This window comes from Gekko japonicus, unplaced genomic scaffold (assembly GCF_001447785.1).
Source record: "Gekko japonicus isolate JY-2015 unplaced genomic scaffold, Gekko_japonicus_V1.1 scaffold146, whole genome shotgun sequence".
NCBI classification, from domain to species: Eukaryota; Metazoa; Chordata; class Lepidosauria; order Squamata; family Gekkonidae; genus Gekko; species Gekko japonicus.
In genome coordinates this window covers 1283943-1304201 of record NW_015167533.1, presented here as the reverse complement: position 1 = coordinate 1304201, position 20259 = coordinate 1283943, and the positions used below count along the sequence as shown (strand labels likewise).

Genomic DNA, 20259 nt, shown 5'->3' with positions numbered 1-20259 from the left:
ATGGCTTCTCAGATCATCTACCATTTTCAGACATTCTCCTTCGAAGACCTTCCTCAGGGCTTGTTTGATAATCCACAGTAAGGAATTTGTTTTTCCTCATTTTTTTGCAACCTTAAAACTAACAAGACATGCCCCAGGCGAGCATTCCTCCTTTTGCACACCTTTCTGAATTATTTGTCTTCGCTACCCACCGTACATTTGGATTTTCATCTCCCAAAATGCCTGCTCTTTGTCTTGGGGAGGGAGAGGAGTGAGCAAGCAGTGGTTGGCAGCATGTGTGTTTCTAACTGCATCACATTTGCATGTTGTTAGATGGGCACATATTATAACCCATGATATTGTTAAAATGGGTGGTGGTGGTAAATAAATACCCCTCGACATTCAAATCTAGGCAAAATAACATGGACATATTGAGGACGTTTTTGAACAAGATAGGCAGCTTGAAAACAATCATGTCTGTATAGAGTTCTGAACTGACAGATTATAACTAACCTCTCACAATTATTTATAAAGACTAATAAAGCTGGGAACTGAAATAGGCCAATGGGTAAAAAGTTGGAGGAGTAGTGGAAATGACCCATGATTTCTTTAAAGAGCTGGTATCTGTCCTGTAGATTTCTAGACCTTACAGATCAATAACCAGGAAACAGAGATGAAGTCACACGGCCCTATGTTTTTTTAACATGTTGCAAGGGAAATGTGTCTAGAGAGGATGCTGACTTGTATGTTGGATTGAATGCGGGCTCCCACAAAAATATTTAGGCTGCTCAAAATCATTGTGATTTTTTTCTACGGACTATTCATTCCTTTCTAGATGTTCTCATTCTTCTTTTTGTCACTTGCACCTCTAATTACTTTCAGAGACTCTTTCTCTATACCTCTGTGAATTTTCATCCTGGCCTATTTTGTCCTCGTCTGTTGGCTTTCTGTACATTTTCCATTGTCCCTTCAATGTAATGAAGCCATTGTTCTGTTCTTTCTTCTAATGACCACAATAGTTCAGGGTGACATGTCAGACTTAAATAATTGCATTTAATCCATCAAAATGAATAAATTGAATGTAGAACTAAATTATTGATGTTTATTTTAAGTAAGCTTTTTCATATATACTTGGTTTTAGATTTTAAAAAAGCCTCTCCATCAACAATTTGATTCCAAAGTATTTATTTGAAAAATCAGGTGAGTGGTAAAGGAGTGTGCAGGAGAATAGTTTTTTTTTTTTTTTTTATAAAGTAAATATATTGCAAAAGGAATTTTGAATCATGAGTTTAGTGGCAGAGTTGCTATTAGAAAACTGGAAACAAGTTCCGCCTTCTTAATTTAGCTTTTTCTTTAGTATGATCAGTCAGATCAGGTATAAAGGAGAAAGTGGGGTATAAAGGAGAATGTTTTCCAACAGCAGAGGAATGAATTCATCATGAACTGAGGCATAAAATGGGTTGTTGACTGTAATTAACTACCTCTTTTCAAAAGAATGGTGACAAAGTTCTACCAGCACATCCTGGCCTTGGTTTTTGCTATAAATGAGATCAACATGAATCCAAAGATCTTGCCCAATGTCACTCTTGGGTTCCACATCTATGACAGCTACTATGATGATAGGCTAACCTACCGTACCACTCTGGATCTGCTCTTTAAATCAGACATATATTTCCCCAATTATGAATATGACCGCCAGAAAAACCTAATGGCCATCATCGGGGGACTTGGTTCTGATATCTCCTTCCACATGGCAGATATTCTAGGCCTCTACAAGATTCCACAGGTAGGCTGTGTGCAGAGAAGAATGAGAGATTTCAGTAATAATGTGCCTTTCATACTGGGAATAACTTGAAGGAGGGAGAGATGTACCTGAGAAATATGATCATGTTCGATGAACAAAGAAACAGAGCCAAGTGTAAAGTTGCTCCAAACTGCAAATGAAGTGGGGGGGGGGGAGCAGATGCTTTTAGCAAATTCCTTTCCTATGCCCATTTCTCATCAGTTGCGCCATATTCCCATAATTTGAGAAGATTAGACTATAGACAGGCACAGTCACTCCTGATTTCTCCTTTCTAATGTATCTACCTGTTCCTTTTAGTTCGCCTATGGTTCATTTTCCCTGCTGGAAGGAGACAAAACAAAGTCCCCTCCCTTTTACCGCATGGTTCCCCACGAAGCCCATTATTACATAGGGCTTGTTCAGTTACTTCAGCGTTTCAAATGGACATGGGTCGGGTTGTATGCTGTGAGCGATGATAGTGGAGAACATTTTGTGCGGGTAATGGAACCATTGCTTTCCCAACATGGAATTTGTTTGGCCTTCACAGGAAGAATCTTAAATGGAGGCCATTGGGGTGACTTGTCTGACATCTATAATTTCGTTAAAAATGTTTATCAGCCTTTTAAAGACAGCAAGGCCACTACGATTATCCTCTATGGAGAATCAAGGACTCTTGTTGCGCTGCTGACTTTTATATTTCTTGGTAATCCTGAATTACAAGGAAACACTTCATTTAGAAAGGTGTGGATTATGACAGCCCAAGTTGATTTTTCATTATCAAGCCTTCAACGGAACTGGGGTCTTGAATTCTTCCAAGGGGCAATTTTCTTGGCAATTCACTCACAAGAGCTTCCAGCGTTTCAGAAATTTCTTCAAAACATAAGCCCTCTTTGGACACAAGGAGATGGATTTCTCAAGGATTTCTGGGAACAAGCCTTTGACTGTTCACTTTCTAATTCTCAAGAAACATCTAAGATCAGTGGAACCTGTACTGGGGAGGAGAAGTTGGACAATCTACCTGGGTCTGTGTTTGAAATGCAGATGACTGGCCACAGCTACAGCATTTACAATGCTGTCTACATCATAGCATATGCCTTGCATGCCATGTACTCATCTAAACCTATCCTTAGAAACATTGTGGGTGGCAAAAGAGATAACCTTCATGATCTCCAGCCTTGGCAGGTAATGTCTCCATAATGAAATATTTACATTGCCATGAACATGTAACTACAAAGTGGGAATTTCTTCAGCTTCCTACAACGTATATGATTGCCTTGTATACATTATTTTTTCTGAATTTTCATTTCCTGCCCAACAAATGATAAATCAAAACATTTTTTAAAAATTCTATATTGAGTTTAATTTCTGTTATTGTTTTTCCTTCTTAATAAAGTTTGTTGATAACAAAATGGTCCCTTTTATTTCTTGTATTTTCCCTTCCAAGCCTTTATACTCAGGAGCATTAGAACCATTTTCACACAGGCCATTTTTGTATAGTAATGAAGTAATTTGCTAATAACATTTCAAAAATATTATTTAATTACACTTGATAAAATCACAGCACAAGTAGTTGCATGTGAATATGACATGTTTTCATCCTAAAATAACAATATAAAATATAGGTAATATCTGTTCATTCTCATAAATGGAGATGAATCGTTTCCCACAATTATAAATATCTATGGTGCTTTGCATGGTATGTTCCCATGTGGGCTTCTTTCCATGTGGGCTTTTTTCTGTGTGGGCTTTTATCTATATGGGCTTTTCCCCAAATAGGCTTATTTCCATGTGGGCAGTTTTCTGTGTGGGCCTTTTTCAATGTGGGCTTTTTTCCTTTGAGCATTTATGACTGTGGGGTTCTTTCCTGTGAGCTTTTTTCCTGTGGGCTTTTTCCATAGTACCGGCTGTTTAGGGCACTGGGAACAGCAAGGTCTTCACCATCTTCTTTGACTAGAGATGACAGGGGTTGAATTGAGGTTCTTCTCCTGCATCTGAATCCAGAGTTCTGTCCATAACCCAACCCTGTCCTGGAGCAAAAGCCCCTCCGCTGTCTGAGACACATAAAAGTGTTTAAGAGGCATGAAATTCAGAAGGTGTCCACTTTCTATGGTTTTCAGAGGCCTGATCCTGGTCAGGATCCAGAAAAGTCTTGGGAGTGTGGGTCAGGACTTCAGACAAACAAAGGAAATCTGTACAAGCCCAGGTCCTTGATCTTCACATTTCTATACATGTTGAATTTTTGTATGGTTGTTGTACATTTAAGGTTTATGGTTGTTTACGGTTGTTGTACATTTTTTTTCTTCCTAGTACAGCAAAACTCCTTCTTTGAATGTGTCAATGAAATGGCCAAGGATTTTATCACAAAAAAGTGGTCAGTAACTTGAAGCATTATTCTCCAACTAGATAACGTTTCATCTTTCCCCCATAGCTGCACTCCATTCTCCAAGACATTTCATTTAACAACTCAGCAGGAGAAAAGGTGTCCTTTAATGGTAATATGGAAATGAAAGGTGGATTTGATGTCATGAACCTTGTCACATACCCAAACAAGTCTTTCCATAAATTGAAAGTTGGAAAGTTAGATCCTAATGCTTTGGAAGGAAAAGAATTGGTCATTTACGAGGATATGATTGTGTGGCAGTGAAGTTTTAACCAGGTATGTATTCTGGGATGTTTTCAGAGGCTCCTCCACTGTTTTGCTGGTTGTTTCATGGTTGAGAAATCCCCCTTCAGTGTACCTGGCACACTAGCAAGAGTGATTTGATTGTGTTAGGAATTCAGCGCTACATTTCACATACAGAAGCAATGAAGAGCTGAGTATCTCCAGAACAGTATATGAAAATAATTTTGTGTATATTCCATTTATGCAAAACATGTTTCATGCACCAATGAACACTTGATAGGTGTATGAAAAAGTCAGATTATTTTTGTACTATGAATCAAGCCAGATCCTTAGTCTGTGAAGGTCAATATTATTTTATTGTTTTTAAATCTGTACATCTGTACAGGTGATTTGAAAGTGTAAATAAATAAATAATCTGATGGGCAGCTGCTCTGAAGCCAAACTTTTCACATTTTGTACTGTGTAATCCTTTTAAGAGGAGATGCCAGGGACTGAAACTGGGAGCTTCTGCATGGACTACACTTGAGTCCCTCCTGAGAATTCAATCTCTTTTCCCAAAAAAATCACACTGAAAAATAACATCTGGCATGAACAATAGCAACAACATAAATCAGATTCTTGCAAGTTTATGGTTTAATCCCTCTGTTTCAACTGTGCAGCAAATTAATAGTAAAATTCCTAATTTCTTCCATCTGAAAAATACCCTGTGATGTTTTGAATAGGTACTGCCCCTTTCTGTGTGCAATGACTACTGTCGCCCTGGTTATCAGAAGAAGAAGAAGCAAGGGGGGAAGTTTTGCTGCTATGATTGTGCTCCATGCCCAGAAGGGCAGATTGCAAATATCATGGGTAAAAAATGGACTGGATGGGCCATTGGCCTGATCCAACATTGGCTTCTCTTATGTTCTTATGTTCTTAAATGTAAGGCACCACATTATTCCGCACACGAAGTTCATTCTGACAACCCTTATCAAAAGACTAATTGATTTAAGTGTGCATAAGCCAGTTGCTTATGTCATCCTGCCTAAGTTTAGGGGAATTTCCCCACAGTGTTAAACAACTGGGGAACTGTATAGGATCCGGCCCCCACGCCTCACTAGGAATGAGGGAAGGACTCCTATATTAACAAACACTAACCACCATGCCCAGCTCCAACACCTCCTTAGAGATGCACTCTTAAGATTTAATGGTAGCACAGCCAGCTAGACACGAGGATTTAAGGCTTGGAGATCAGTTACCCATCAAACAGACAGTATTTAAACAAGAAATAGTTTTATTTATCACAGAACTTAACACAGACTACAGAAAGTACTGAAAACAAGAAAACACCTATGGCCCTCTGTGGCCCTTACTACACATTAAGGATATTCATAATTACCAGGGTAGTCGACAGTCAAGATAGTCCATGGGAATAAAGTCCAGTTAAGTTTCATCTTTGTGCCAATATGTAGCCATGTGTGGGGCTGCACCCCAGAATCCTTTGTCTGCCAGCCACATGGCAGAAACAAAGCATTTCAAGAATAAGTCCACAGACAGCAGATAACAGGAACAGAACAGCAAGCAGAAAATCTGAGCTCGTCTCTCTGTGCTAGTCAATTTAACCCCCAATCTCATTAGAATTAGCTTTGGCCATCAGCCAATACAATGAGATAGGCACTTTCCAAATTTGGTGTTTGTCATGGCAACAGGGTGGGGAAAGGTTGGGTCAGGGGACCATTCTCCTGCAGTAAGATGATCCCTGCTACGTGTGTAGTAGCATGTCAGCTATGCCTCTGGTCTTCTACCAGAGAAGGTTTATGACGGCAATTGAGCCCAAATGGTCAGGCATAGGAAGCTAGAACACCAGGGGGTGAGGCAATTACATTCCAAGAGGGGAAACATGGAACCTTATAGCATCAACAGAGATACAGAAGGCTAAAGGAATCACACAAGGGATACATGAAGGCTATAGGAATCAATATTTCTATACAGGAACTTACAGAGCAATCCCATGCTTATTAGAGCCACCAGTTGACCCAACCAGGTCGGAAACATAAGTGTTGAGAAATTCAGTGGTGGACATGTTTGTGTGTGTGATTCATACTTTAGCTGATAGTAGCTAAGGATGTAAGCAATTTGGTGAACACATTGTTTTGATTTGAATGTTCCCATTTCTGATGAGACTATGAAAAGTTGCAATCATAAGTCACGGATATAACCAGAAATATAGGGGGACAGTTGCTGTAGTTTACAAAACGTCTATGTGCATAAAAACAAAGCTTCACTGCTAAAGATATTGAAAATGGAGTTCAGAGGCCCAGAACAGGATAGCCTTGAGGAGGAGCAATAAAATAATGTAGTAGTGTTCCCTTGCATAGATCAGAAGCCACCTAATGCACGTTCAGGCCCAGGTGTGGACACAATCTAAGAATGGCAAGAAGCAGGAAGGGACCGGGTAGACAAGGCTCGCCATTTGCGGGGCCGGACTAAGGGGGGAGAGGCTGGCCAGCCATGGAGTCAAGGTGGGGAGGGGGCCAGGTGAGTGGTGGGAAGGTAGGTGCCTCCCCTCCCTCTCCCAGTCAATAGCCAGGCAGCAGGGTGGTCGGAAAGGGGGGAGGGCCAGTTTAGGAGCGGATCGAGCCAGTCGCCATCAGCACCCGACCATCCGAGACCGGGAGCTGCTTGCCTGCCCATCCCTCCCTGCTTCTAGTGCCTTTGGGAGAAGGACACAGCAGGCTGGGTTACTGGTAAAAGGGGGTGGCGAGTCATTGTTGGTTGGTTGTTGTTAATTTTGCAGTTTTAGTTCCAAGGTACACATTTCGTCACAACTCCTGGCGGTGACAGCATGGGGCCGGATCCGTTTGGTGGAAATCAGCCTGCATGCCAATTTCTGGAGGTGGGGACCCCCTTTAAGGGGTCTTGGCGTGAGGGCTGAAGGGAGCAAGCATACACAAAGACTAACAGAGATTGCCCTCATCGCCAGGTGGCAGGGGAGTTCACACAGGGGCAGGTGTCCAGGTGAACCCCAGCAACCTGTCATCCCACAGTCTCTACCCATGCCAGCTGGCTGGGTAATGGATACCGCGGCTGGCGCACGGGTCAGCCAATAGGTTGGATCCGGTGGACCCATGCTGCACCAATGCCTATAACAGTTGTAATCATTAAAGTTGTGGGCAATTTTATCCACCTAATTTCCAAAGAAACTGTGTGTGAGTGGTCAATTTAAATGGGGCAGTAGGCTGACCAAGCCTCTCCATCCTGAATACGATCTGGAACCGCAATGTCCAATTTCACCAAAGTGGAGATATTCTTCAAAGATGGGCATGTTGGTTGAGGTCCAAAAGATATTCATTTTACAGGAAAAATGTAATCCATATTTTTAATAGACTTTGTTAAAATGAAAATGAGGAAGAATGAAATAACAGGGTTTTTTTAAAAAAATCAAGAAGACATTTCAAGAATAGATACGTTTGTATGGTATTATGTGTTAAAAGATAATGAGTTAACCCAGAATGGGCACCCTTATCAACTGGAACAGTTATCTGTTGTTACGGGATGATGTTAAAATCCTAGGGACAGGGGGAGTTGAATTGAACAAAATCTTCTTCTCAGATGGGGTTCCTTGCCTGTGACCTGCTTATCTTTGGGGTAGGATACTATTATGGATTCATGTAATTGCTCTCTTTTAATTATCGATGTAACTGTTGGCTGGATTGTATAATATTTTGTGATTTAGCCAATGTTAAGAATTCAGTACTAAAGCTGTGGTGACATATGCTAAATAATCAACTTTCAATTCACTTTCAGTGCACGTTCCAACTGGATTTTTACTGTGTGAACTGGCAAAATCCAGTTGGAAAGTGCATTGAAAGTGGATTGAAAGTTGATTATTTAGTGTGTGAGACTGCAGCCTAATATTATTTACTTTTGTGCTATATCCTTACTGAGATGAAATCTTTATTGTGGGATGCCTCTGGCAGGGAGCTAAACGACCCGATATAGGAAAGGTAACTAGTTGCCCAGGGTTTCTTAAGTGCATACCTATATCAGAATCAGGCCTGACTACTGTCATTCTGAATAGGTCATTTTCCTGACCACTTAAAAAAGAAAAAGAAACATTGCTGATAAAATTGATGACTTTTTTTCTGTCATCTGCATAAAAATGAACTAAATAGTTGATTAAATGAAGTATGAAGTTTTATATGAGTATAGTTGTGTTTAATGTGATTTAATGATTTTAGCTCCATTTGATATAAACCTTGAGGCACTCCCAATGATGCCACCTAGCAGCAGAATGTAGGTGGGTTTAAAGGACCAAAAATGGAGTCTCTCTCTCATATCTTTCATCTGCTGTCTTCCTAGCACCTTGAACTGGTGTTGCTGCATGCCAGGCATCATGAGAGCTAGGAAATGTAATTCCTATTTCTTTCTTTCAGATATGGGGGACTGTATCAAATGTCCAGAAGATCAATATCCAAACAAGGGCCAAGATCAATGTATTCCCAAGAAAATCAGTTTTCTCTCTTACGAAGAGCCTTTAGGGATCGGTTTAACTTCAGTTGCTGTTTCTTTTTCCCTAATCACTGTATGGGTGCTGGCGATTTTTATTAAGCATCGAGATACCCCTATAGTCAAAGCCAACAACAGGGATATCACATACACTCTACTGATCTCTCTCCTGCTCTGCTTTGTTTCTTCTTTGCTCTTCCTTGGACAACCTAGGAAGGCGACCTGCTTCCTCCAGCAATCTGCTTTTGGCATCATCTTCTCTGTGTCTGTGTCTTGTGTCTTGGCCAAAACTATCACTGTGGTTGTAGCTTTCATGGCCACCAAACCAGGGTCCAGCATGAGGAAATGGGTGGGGAAAAGACTGACCAACTCCATTATTCTTCTTTGTTCCTTTATTCAAGCACTCATTTGTACGTTGTGGCTCTCAACCTCTCCGCCATACCCAGATTTAGACATGAAGTCCCTAAACAGAGAGATTGTAGCAGAATGTAAAGAAGGGTCTGCCATTATGTTTTATAGTGTTTTGGGCTACTTGGGACTTCTGTCCCTCATTAGCTTGACTGTGGCTTTCCTAGCGAGAAAGTTGCCCGACAGTTTCAATGAAGCCAAGTTCATCACCTTTAGCATGCTGATGTTTTGTAGTGTTTGGTTGTGTTTTGTTCCAACCTACCTGAGCACCAAAGGGAAATGGATGGTGGCGGTGGAGATCTTCTCTATTTTGGCTTCCAGCGTTGGTTTACTGGGTTGTATCTTCTCTCCTAAATGTTACATTATTCTGCTGAGGCCTGAGCTGAATAAAAGAGGGCAGTTAATACGGAGAAAGAATTCATGAAATCTAATTATCCTATTGTTTACTTCTGTAATGTTTAAAAGTTAGGTTGAGGTCCGATTCCATCATTTCCCCCCTCATTATCTTATTCAAGAAGATATTTCCATTGTGTGGCTAGGAATCCATTTCCCATTAAGATATTTCCACATGTTGTCCATGAATACAGAGTTTATCACAGGTTCTTGTTTTCTGTGGCTTTTCTTGTCAGGGAATTTTCTGACAGATTTAACAAAGCCAAGTTCATCCCCTTCAGTAAAATTTGCACCGTTTGGGAATTTTTTGTTCTGATCTACCTGACTACCAAAGGTACTCATAGAAACCATGGGAATCTTCTGTATTTCAGCTATCAGTGCTCAGTTACTTGCTTGTATAATTCCCCATGTAACAGTTCTATGGAGAATGGATGCAAAACCTAAGCTGTGGTGAAAAACCTGACCCAAGAGATGTATATTCATGATTTTTACATGGTGTCACCCCCAAACTCACCATCAAATTACACATTGCCACCATGTCCACAAAGGGGACCATAAAAAGACAAGGATCCACTGCTTTGGGATGCCACCATGGCTCAAAAAGTATCTCTAAAATCTGTGCCTCTGTGGCAGAATTTATTTCTAAATGAGACTAGGCCTTTCTGAGCAGCATCTTAAATTGGCTTGAACATCTATTCTTTGGTTGAATCCCATATCCCACAAGGCTTTTCGGCCTAGCTAGTGCTATATTATTTCAAATAAAATGCACTTTGCCTCAAAGCCAAAGTGTACCAGGTGAGAGTCATAGAGTCACAGAGTTGGAAGGGGCCATACAGACCATCTAGTCATAGAATCACAAAATGTTAGAGTTGAAAGGAACCTTGCAGGTCTTCTAGTCCAACCCTCTGCACTCTGCAGGAGTGTAGCCAAAAGATACCCCTACAACATACCCGATAGATGGTCGTCCAGCCTCCAGGAAAAAAAGTCCAACCCCCTGCCCAATGCAGGACCAGCCTAAAGCATCTCTGACAAATTTTCGTCCAGCCTCTTCTTCAAAGCTGTCAGTGAAGGGGAACTAACCACCTCTCTAGGCAGCTGATTCCACCTTTGAACCACTCTGACCATGAAAAAGTTTTTCCTAATATCTAGCCAATACCTTTCTGCATGTAATTTAAAACCATTTAAATTACATGCTGCAAATTGGAACAGCTCCTTCCCCTCCTCCAAATGACAGCCAGTTCGGACCCCATCAACGTGTATTTATAGTTAGGATTTTTGGCTCCACTGTGCATCACCTTGCACTTGGCCACATTGAACCCCATTTGCCACATTGACGCCCACTTGCCCATCCTCGACAGATCCCTTTGGAGTGCCTCACAATCCCTCCCTGGTTTTCACCACCCTGAACAACGTTGTATCATCTGCAGATTTAGCCACTTCACTGCTTACTCCCAACTCCAAATCGTTAATGAGCAAGTTAAAAAGCATTGGACCCAGTACTGGATTTATTTTCCATTCATGCATCTTTGCTAGTCACTGCTCATGGTTGAAAAAGGCTGAGGTAAAATCACCCGTGTCCCTGGATAGATGGAGAAATGAGAAGAGAAAATACATCACAGCAGAATGGGTGCTCCTGCAATAGAACCGTATGGCTGTGTGAAACTGCTTCCCCCTGCTGGTTAATGTGAGAAATTATCAACAGGAGTTTCTGTCTCCACAAGGAGATAGATCAAGTTGGGTCGCGGTGTTAGTCTGTCTGTAGCTGTAAAAAGAGTAAAAAAAACGGGTTTGATTCCCCACTCCTCCACTTGCACCTGCTGATGTGACCTTGGGTCAGTCACAAGCTCTGGCACAGCTGTCCTTGGAAAAGAGCAGTTTGTGTCAGAGTTCTCTCAGCCCCACCCACCTCCCAGGGTGTCTGTTGTGGGGAGGGGAAGGGAAAGGAGTTTGAAAGCCGCTCTGAGACTCCAAGTGAAGGGCGGGGTATAACTCCAATCTCTTCTCTTCTTCTTCTTCTTCTTCTTAAGTGCTGACAAGTCAAGTTATGGTGAGCCTATGAATGAATATCCTATGAAACGTCCTATCATTAACACCCTTGTGTAGGTCTTGCAGACTGAAGACCATGGCTCCATCCCATGCTGGGTCTTCCTCTTTCCCTTCAACTTTTCATAGCTTAAGAGTGAATGAAATATGGAATCATGTATCTGATCATTAAAGTGAGGGCTTCTTCTTGGGCTTTAAGCACTATTGAACCGGTAACATATCTGGCCTCTGTGAAAGCAAATAGTTTTAGAATAGCTAGGTGTTCTGCTCTTCCTTCTGAGGTTATTGAGGGTAGGTATAATAAAATTCCCTTCCCAGAAAAAGTATGTTCTTGCTCACTAGGGGAGGTTGAGTCTAGAGCACAAGTTCTTTAGCTGTCCACTCTACAGGTAGGTATGTCTTGGAATTATTTCTCCATTACTTGATAGGCTCCGTGGCCATATAAACACAAATAAAGCAAGGCGTCACTGGTTTTCATCTGGCAATAATTCTAAGATCACATGTCAAGTTGCTAAATTTTGTGCATTAATTTTCAAATTATGGGAATTGTACCTTAAAAGCTCTTAAATTCATTTAAAATATATATATATTGTATTTTATGTCTGTATGCTTGTCCAAAGACCGTAATAAACTACTACTACTTAACTATCTTGTTGTTGCTTGCTCACCAACAAAGCTTGATAGCCAGGGGCAACTTTGACCCACTTAGGAGTAGAGGAGACCTTTCTGAGCAGCATCTTAAATTGGCTTGAACATCTATTCTTTGGTTGAATCTCATATCCCACAAGGCTCTTCAGCCTGGCTAGCGCTATATTATTTCAATTAAGTATTACCCTGAAAATGCACTTTGCCTCAGAGCATAGTTGATGTTCTTGGAGCCAAGGTGTACCAGGTGAGAGTAAAAACATATAGTTATCAATGGCCCCGGTCACACGGGCAGGAAAATGCAGGGGGGAAGCATGGCAGTTTGCCCCGGAGCAAAATAACACGCGGCTGCGCAATCGGACGTCCCGTCAAGGTCCCGTTGAGGTCCCATGGATAGGGGGGAGATGCCGATCACAAGACAATCCTGCGGCGCAGCAAAGAAGTGGCCTCCCTAGCAAAAGGCTCCGTGGGTTCAACCCCTTCCAGGGCTTCAGAGGAATGCAAACTGTGTCCTCCGTCCGGTCCCCTCCAGGAGGAGCTTCAGCCGGGCCGCCCTCCTGCCATGCCCCCCCTGCACCTCCCCCTCTGCCGCCCGGTGCAGAGAGTTCCTCTCGAGCAGGCTGAGCCAGGAGTGGGTGGTACAGTAAAGAGGAGGGGGCTGTGTTTTTTGTTTTTAAACGAAGTGTGCACATGCGCATGCACCATTGGGTGCTTGAGCGCATCCCGTGGAGACTTGGGGGAAAAAACTTTTAGTGACTGGACATTGTGTGAGAGGCCGTGCTCCTTAAAAGGAAAGGGGGGGAAGAATCCCTGATTTCCTAGTGTCTCCTATCTGTTCTCACTCTGTGAGAATAAAGCATCCTTTGCCATTGTATTTCTTTAAATGAGAGGAAGTGAGTTGAGTATGTCATTCCACACCTTTCTTGCTTCCCTCTCCCCTTATTCCATCTGATAGTAATGCCAGTCTAGGCTGAGACCTTGTTTTAGATCAGTAAATTGGTCTTCCAACTAAGAACGCTATGTGGTTGCTTGAATGCTCAAGTTGGTTTGTTTTAAGCACAGTTTTCTCCAGTTTTATTGGATAGTCACTGAGGTGTAATATTTAAGAGCGGTAGACTCTAATCTGGAAAGCTGGGTTTGATTCCCCTTCTTCACAGGAAACCTGCTGGGTGACCTTTGGGCCAGTCACAATTCTCTCTCAGCCCCACTTATCTCTCAGAGTGTCTGTTGTGCAAGAGGAAGGGAAAGGTGATGGTATGATGCTTTGAGACTGCTTAAGGTAGAGAAAGGCAGGTTATAAAAAGCTACTCTTCTTATCCAGTATATGTTGCTGAGCTTGTTTTCTTGATTAGCTTTTTAGAAAAATCGTGGGCTGCCTTGAGCAGGACTCTGGAGAGGTGGGACAGAAGTCTCTTCAATAAAAGTAATTTTTCAACTCTAAAAGGAGGCCGGAATAGTGACCTTTTGCTCAGGAATGATGTTATTTGACATATTGAGCTACAGTGAACAAGCTGGAATAGTTGGATTTTAAAGTATCTTTTCTTAAGCAAACCTGCAAGCATGTCACGGTGGAATCCTAAAAGCACATTGTGGGAGTAAGCCCCATTGAATAGACCCTAGTAGGATTCGGAGTAGACCTGCTTACTTTCAACTGAATTCCATCAAGAGAGCCAGTTTGGTGTCGTGGTTAAGTGTGCGGACTCTAATCTGGGAGAACCGGGTTTGATTCCCCACTCCTCCACTTGCACCTGCTGATGTGACCTTGGGTCAGTCACAAGCTCTGGCACAGCTGTCCTTGAAAAAGAGCAGTGTGTGTCAGAGTTCTCTCAGCCCCACCCACCTCACTGGGTGTCTGTTGTGGGGAGGGGAAGGGAAAGGAGTTTGTAAGCCACTCTGAGACTCCAATTGAAGGGCGGGGTATAAATCCAATCTCTTCTTCTTTACTTCTGAGTAAACATGCTTAAGAATTAAACATGGAATCGTGTATCTAATCCTCAAAAATCAATATCCTGTTCTTGGACCCTGATTGCACTGTTGTTGTTTTTTGCTCACCATGAAAGTATAAAAGTCAAAGGTAATTTCCTGCCATTTAGGAGCAGAGGAGAATCGTGCGGTCAGATGCGGGGTGAAAAACATGTTTGCTGCCAACGTTGCCACTTGGAGTCCAACCGTTGTACATACAATTATTTCCCAGTGGAATTATCCAAATCACTGTTATTTATCCACTTGGCCAAAGCTGAAGCAGCATTGCAGAAAGTGCTGAAAACAGTCAATCAAAAAGTGATTATTAACCCCCCCCCTGTACTATTGAGAGAGGGGAATGTTGTCAGGGCTCCAGCTGTTCAATCTATAACATTTTTGCTTTGTTAAACACCATTGATGCATCCAGATCATTGACATTACCAAATCTGCCCTACCTTCAGCTGTGATGTCGGGAAGATTTAATGGGATTTCGTACTCAGATCGATTCTGTAATTGCAGCAGCAGTAAAAACTGACTCTGTGGATCATATTTTGCTTGAATGTCCCAAATTTTCAGCTCTAAGAGATGAACTGATCTCCCCTTTATTTAATCAGGACTTCTTCTCTCCAGAAGCAAAATCATCCTTGTTACTTAAAGACGAAGAAAAGGAAGTACTCTGTGTGTGGCAAGATTTCTAGCAGCTGTTGTCAAATCACATGACAACTTTTGCAGTAGCAACCTTGAAATTCGTCCATGTTTTTTCTGTGGAATGGGGTTTATTGTGGGATGAGGCTTTGCTTTTTATGACTCTGGTTACAAAAACAGTAAAGACAACACAAAGACAATACAATACGACATTACCAAATGGCATTTTAAGGTCTCCATTTCTAATTCCATGGACGATAATAAGGCTGCTGTCTGCATTTCCCTTCAGAAGTGTATCTGTAGCTAGAAGTCCCCTACCAAACTCTTCTCTACGGGAGGAAGTTTGAGGTGATAAAAGTAGCCTAAAGAGGGTAAATGGATCAGAAGGTGAGGGAGCTCGCTCAGCACACACCCTCTGTTGTAGAGACCGGATCTGGAACTGACCAGACTCAATCCTTATCCAACTTAGCCAGTTTAAGATAGGCTGATGCTATAGACGGGCAGAAGAGAAGTCATATACAGAGGCTGAGGTTGCTCTCCAGATGTTGCGGCTAGTGGTGCTGTTGCTGCTACTGCCTTGCATCGCATACAAAGGAGATACAATGAAGTGCACAACGAAAGGGATTCCTATTCCACATGAATGGTACCAGCCAGGGAACATCCTCATTGGTGGGATTCTTTCTCAGATCATTTACCATTTCCCTATACCGTCCTGGACAGATTACCCTCAAGGCTTGTTTGATGTTCCACAGTAAGGAAACTGATTTTCTTCCATTTCTTATGACCAGGAAACCTAACAAGACATGGCCCTGTCTAGCACCCCTCCTTTTCCATAACTTTCCAAATCTTATTTGTCTTCACGTTTTGCCCTACATGTGAATTTTCTTCCCCTATAATACCCACTCTTAATTTTTATTTATTTGCTGGGCAGAGAACAAAAACAGGTATTTGCTGGGCAGATAGTATAATCTCTGATGCTGTTGAAATGGGGAAAAAAGGAAACAAACACCTTTCAATATTCAAATCTATGTGAAATTATATGGATGTACTGGGAATATTTTAAAAGAAGGTACCTCGCTTGAGAACAAACATGCACTTGCTTAGTTGTGAACAGACAGTTAGATGATTTAAAAAATCTATCAAAATTATTTATAAAGATGGATAACTATGGACATTAGCAGTGTTCCCTCTAAGCTGAGTTAGTGTGAGCTAGCTCACAGTTCTTTAGCCTCCGGCTCACACATTTTTGTCTTGGCTCAGGAAGGATGGGGCTCCAGAGCAAACTCATTTATGCAGTAGCCAAATTGCTTACTCACAACTTTAATGCTAGTAGCTCACAAAGTAGAATTTTTGCTCACCAGATTCCACAGCTTAGAGGGAACATTGGACATTAGGTTAAGCCAATGGTAGAGAGTGGAAGGAGTTTTTGAAATGACCAGTGTCATTTTATTTTGAAGAGCTGGACTCGGCTCTGCAGACTTCTAAAGTTTACAGGAAACACCAATTAAGTTAAAACAAAATCCTATGCTTGCTGATCATCACACAAGCGAAATGTGTCAAGAGAGGATATGTATTTGCATATTGGATACAACATGGGGCTCCCGTGGAAAAAAATATTTAGGTCACTCAAAGCTCTGTTGTTGTTGTTGCTGCTGCTGCTGTTGTTTTATGAACTGTTCATTCCTTAGGTGTTCAAGAAGCACGTGCATGTCTAATTACAGTCCCTTTCCATATTTCTGTGCAGTGTCACCGTGTCCCAGTTTTCTGCTCACCTGCTTCCTTTCAATACCTTTCTGTTGTCTTTCTACATCTTGATCATATTGCTTACATCACTATTCCAACTACCCTGGTAGCTCAGAGTGTTTCTAAGTTACCACATCAGATGTAATGAACTTTATTCAGTTTTTCAAAATTAATAAAATAAATCTACATTAATAACATTTATTTTTAAACAGTATCTTCATATATCTTTGGTTGTAGGTTTTGAAAAGCCTCTCCATGTACAATTTGATTTCAAAATCTTTATTTAAAATTATGTCTAGGAGAACTTACTGTTAAAGGGGTGTGCAGTAGAAAGCAAATATTCCCTTTTTAAAATAAATGTATTGTGAAAGGAACTTTGTATCTTGAGTTTTGTGAGGCAGTTAATTTATCCTTGTCTTTGGTGTGACCTAACATTTTGATTACCCCCATCCTAAAGAAATATTTTTTTTTTCAATTAAATTTTTATTAATTTTACATGTATAATACAACATAAGTCAGGTTAACGATATCCTAAAGAAATATTGATGATGGGAAAACAGAAAAGTAAAGATGTCATATTGAAGTGGGGCATAACATGGGTTACTGACTATGATTAACTAACTCTTTTTAATAGTATGGTGACAAAGTTTTACCAGCATCTTCTTGCCTTGGCATTTGCTGTAAATGAGATCAACTTGAATCCAAAGATCTTGCCCAATATCACTCTTGGATTCCACATCTATGACAGCTACTATGACAAAAAGATGACCTACCATACCACTCTGGATCTGCTCTTTAAATCAGATAGGTATTTCCCCAATTATGAATGTGGCAAGCAGAAAAACCTAGTGACCATCATCGGGGGACTTGGTTCTGATATCACCTTCCACATGGCAGACATTCTAGGTCTCTACAAGATTCCACAGGTAGGTTGTGGGCATTGAAGATAGAGAAATTCCAGTAACAATATACCTTTCTTGATGAAAATGACTCAAAGGAGGACGAGGTTTGCCTGAGAGCTAAAATCATGTCTGATGCACAAAGAAACAAGGTCAAATGGACAGTTGCTCAAAACTGGCAGTGGGGGTGGGGGAGGAGAGGGAAGCGCAGGGTGTTTTTAGCAGATTACTTTCCAATGACATGTTTCATCATCAATTGCACCATATTAATGTCACTTGAGAATATTAACCTAAAGATAGGCATGGACACTCCTAACTTCTCATTTCTAATTTATCTGTTTTCTTTAGCTCACCTATGCGTCACTTTCCCCAGTAGATGGACACAAAACAAAAGCCTCTTCCTTTTACCGCATGGTTCCCAATGAAGCCCATCAGTACATCGGGCTTGTCCGGTTACTTAAGTATTTCAAATGGACATGGGTTGGGTTGTTTGTTGTAAGTGATGATAGTGGAGAACATTTCATGTGGGTCATGGAACCATTGCTTTCCCAACATGGAATTTGTTTGGCCTTCACAGAAAGAATACTAAACCGAGACCATTGGGATGACTCCCTTTATATTTCTATTTTCTTTTCAAATACTATTTGGTCTTTTGAAGATAGCAAAGTCACTACTTTTATCTTCTATGGAGGACCAAGGACTTTTGTAGCACTGATAACACTTATACTTCTAGGTCATTATGAAATAAAAGACAATGGTTCTTTTAGAAGGGTGTGGATTATGACAGCCCAGGTTGATTTTGCATTCACAGGCCTTCAGTGGGACTTGAGTCTTGAATGCTTTCAGGGTTCAATTTTCTTCTCAATCCACTCACAAAAGCTTCTAGGATTCCAGAAATTTATTAAAAACATAAAACCTTATTGGACACAAGGAAATGGATTTATCAAGGAATTCTGGGAACAAGCATTTGGCTGTTCAGTTCCAAATTTCTGGGAAACATCTAAAGTTGATGGGACATGCACCATGGAGGAGAAGCTGGAGAGTCTTCCTGGGCCTTTTTTTGAAATGGACATGACTGGCCACAGCTACAGCATCTATAATGCTGTATATGCTGTAGCACATGCTCTTCATGCCGTGTACCTATCTCACTCCAACCATAGACCAATGACAGGTGGTGACAAAAGCAATGGATTTCAATATCTCCAGCCATGGCAGGTAATAACCCCCAAATGGAATATTTGCATTGGCATGGCCATGTAACTATAAAGCAGGGGTGGCCAAGCTTGCTTAACATAAGAGCCACATAGAATACACATCAGAGGTTTGAGAGCTGCAAGACATGAACAAGCCTACGGGGAGGGCGGGATAAAAATCTAAATAATAAATAAATAAATAAATATTGCACATTTTTACTGGGAAATTTGCTTTTTATTAACATTAAATGAGACTGCCAAAAATAATAACAAAAGGGGTAAGACCAGCTATTGATAATGATATTTATTTGTCCAGGATATTTCTTTGCTAATGATATTTAGCTTCCCCAGCCACCCTGCCGGGAGCCACACTATATATATTAAAGAGCCACATGTGGCTCCCGAGCCACAGTTTGGCCACCCCTGCTATAAAGTGAGAGTTCCTCCAATTTTCTCCATCTTGTATCAGTCCCAGAGTTTGTTTATTTATTTATTAATGAATTGTAGTCATTATTTTTGTGAATTATTGTTTCCTGCTCATCACAAACCCCAGCCTTTGTTACATACATTGTATAAGTTGCTGAACCATGGAAACTAGAAATGCTTATAGTGGCACAAAGATTTCATCTATATAGGATGCTATGGCAATTCACCCAAGAATCTGTGTGAGCATTTTCCATTTTATTTTGTAAATGTTGGGTTTTCCTCTCTGAATGTTCAGAGGTGCAGCTAAAAGTTTTCTAACAGGTAGTCTGGTCAAACGTATCTAAGTAAGTGTCATCACTTATGGTGATCTCACAAAGGGGCTTTCAAGTCAACTGAGAAGTAGAGGTGGTTTGCCATTTCCTTCCTCTGCAGTATCTTCTTTGATAATCTCCCATCCAAGTACCAAATCTGCTTGGCTTCTGAGATCTGATAAGGTCACACTATACCATTCTGCACTCCCTCCAAGTCTAATCAAAAGGGAGACCTAATTCCCATCCCACATGAGTCAGCAAGATAGAAATTAGCATTTTCAGGAGGCGATTTAGGAAGCCAAAGGAAAAACAGTATTTTGACCTGGTCATTTAGCAACTGGAGAAATCTTTTCCCACTTTGAGTTGATCTCATAAGGGGGAATTGGGAGGAAGAAGATAGCACACATTCCTTGAGGGGTCCTTCAGAAGTAGCCTTTCAAGAGAGACATGCTTTAGAAAACTGTCACACATGGGTACGTGGCATGTAGCGAGATGACCAGCCAGGTGATGAAGAAGGTAAAACAGAAGCTAACCTAGTGTGAACAACAAACCTAGATCCATTAAATTATATTTACCCTTTTGTTAAGGAACACAGTTGTAGATCAGGGCTGCGGTCACATGGCCAGGAAAATGCGGGGGGGAAGCGTGGCTGTTTCCCCCGGGGAAAATCAAAGCGCGGTTGCACGATCAGACCTCCCATGGAGGTCCCCTGGAGGTT

The 20259-nt window shown here is 41.3% G+C and overlaps 1 protein-coding gene and 1 pseudogene across 1 annotated transcript in view; both read left to right on the top strand.

Annotated features, from left to right (window-relative positions):
- Nucleotides 1-9705, top strand: LOC107112321 (annotated as a pseudogene).
- A 7642-nt stretch (nucleotides 9706-17347) lies between these two features.
- LOC107112320 (vomeronasal type-2 receptor 26-like) overlaps nucleotides 17348-20259 on the top strand; it is an 8844-nt gene continuing 5932 nt past the window's right edge. The window contains exon 1 of the mRNA XM_015413446.1: nucleotides 17348-17638. Coding sequence (XP_015268932.1) covers nucleotides 17348-17638 — 291 coding nt within the window. The remainder of the gene's footprint in view (nucleotides 17639-20259) is intronic.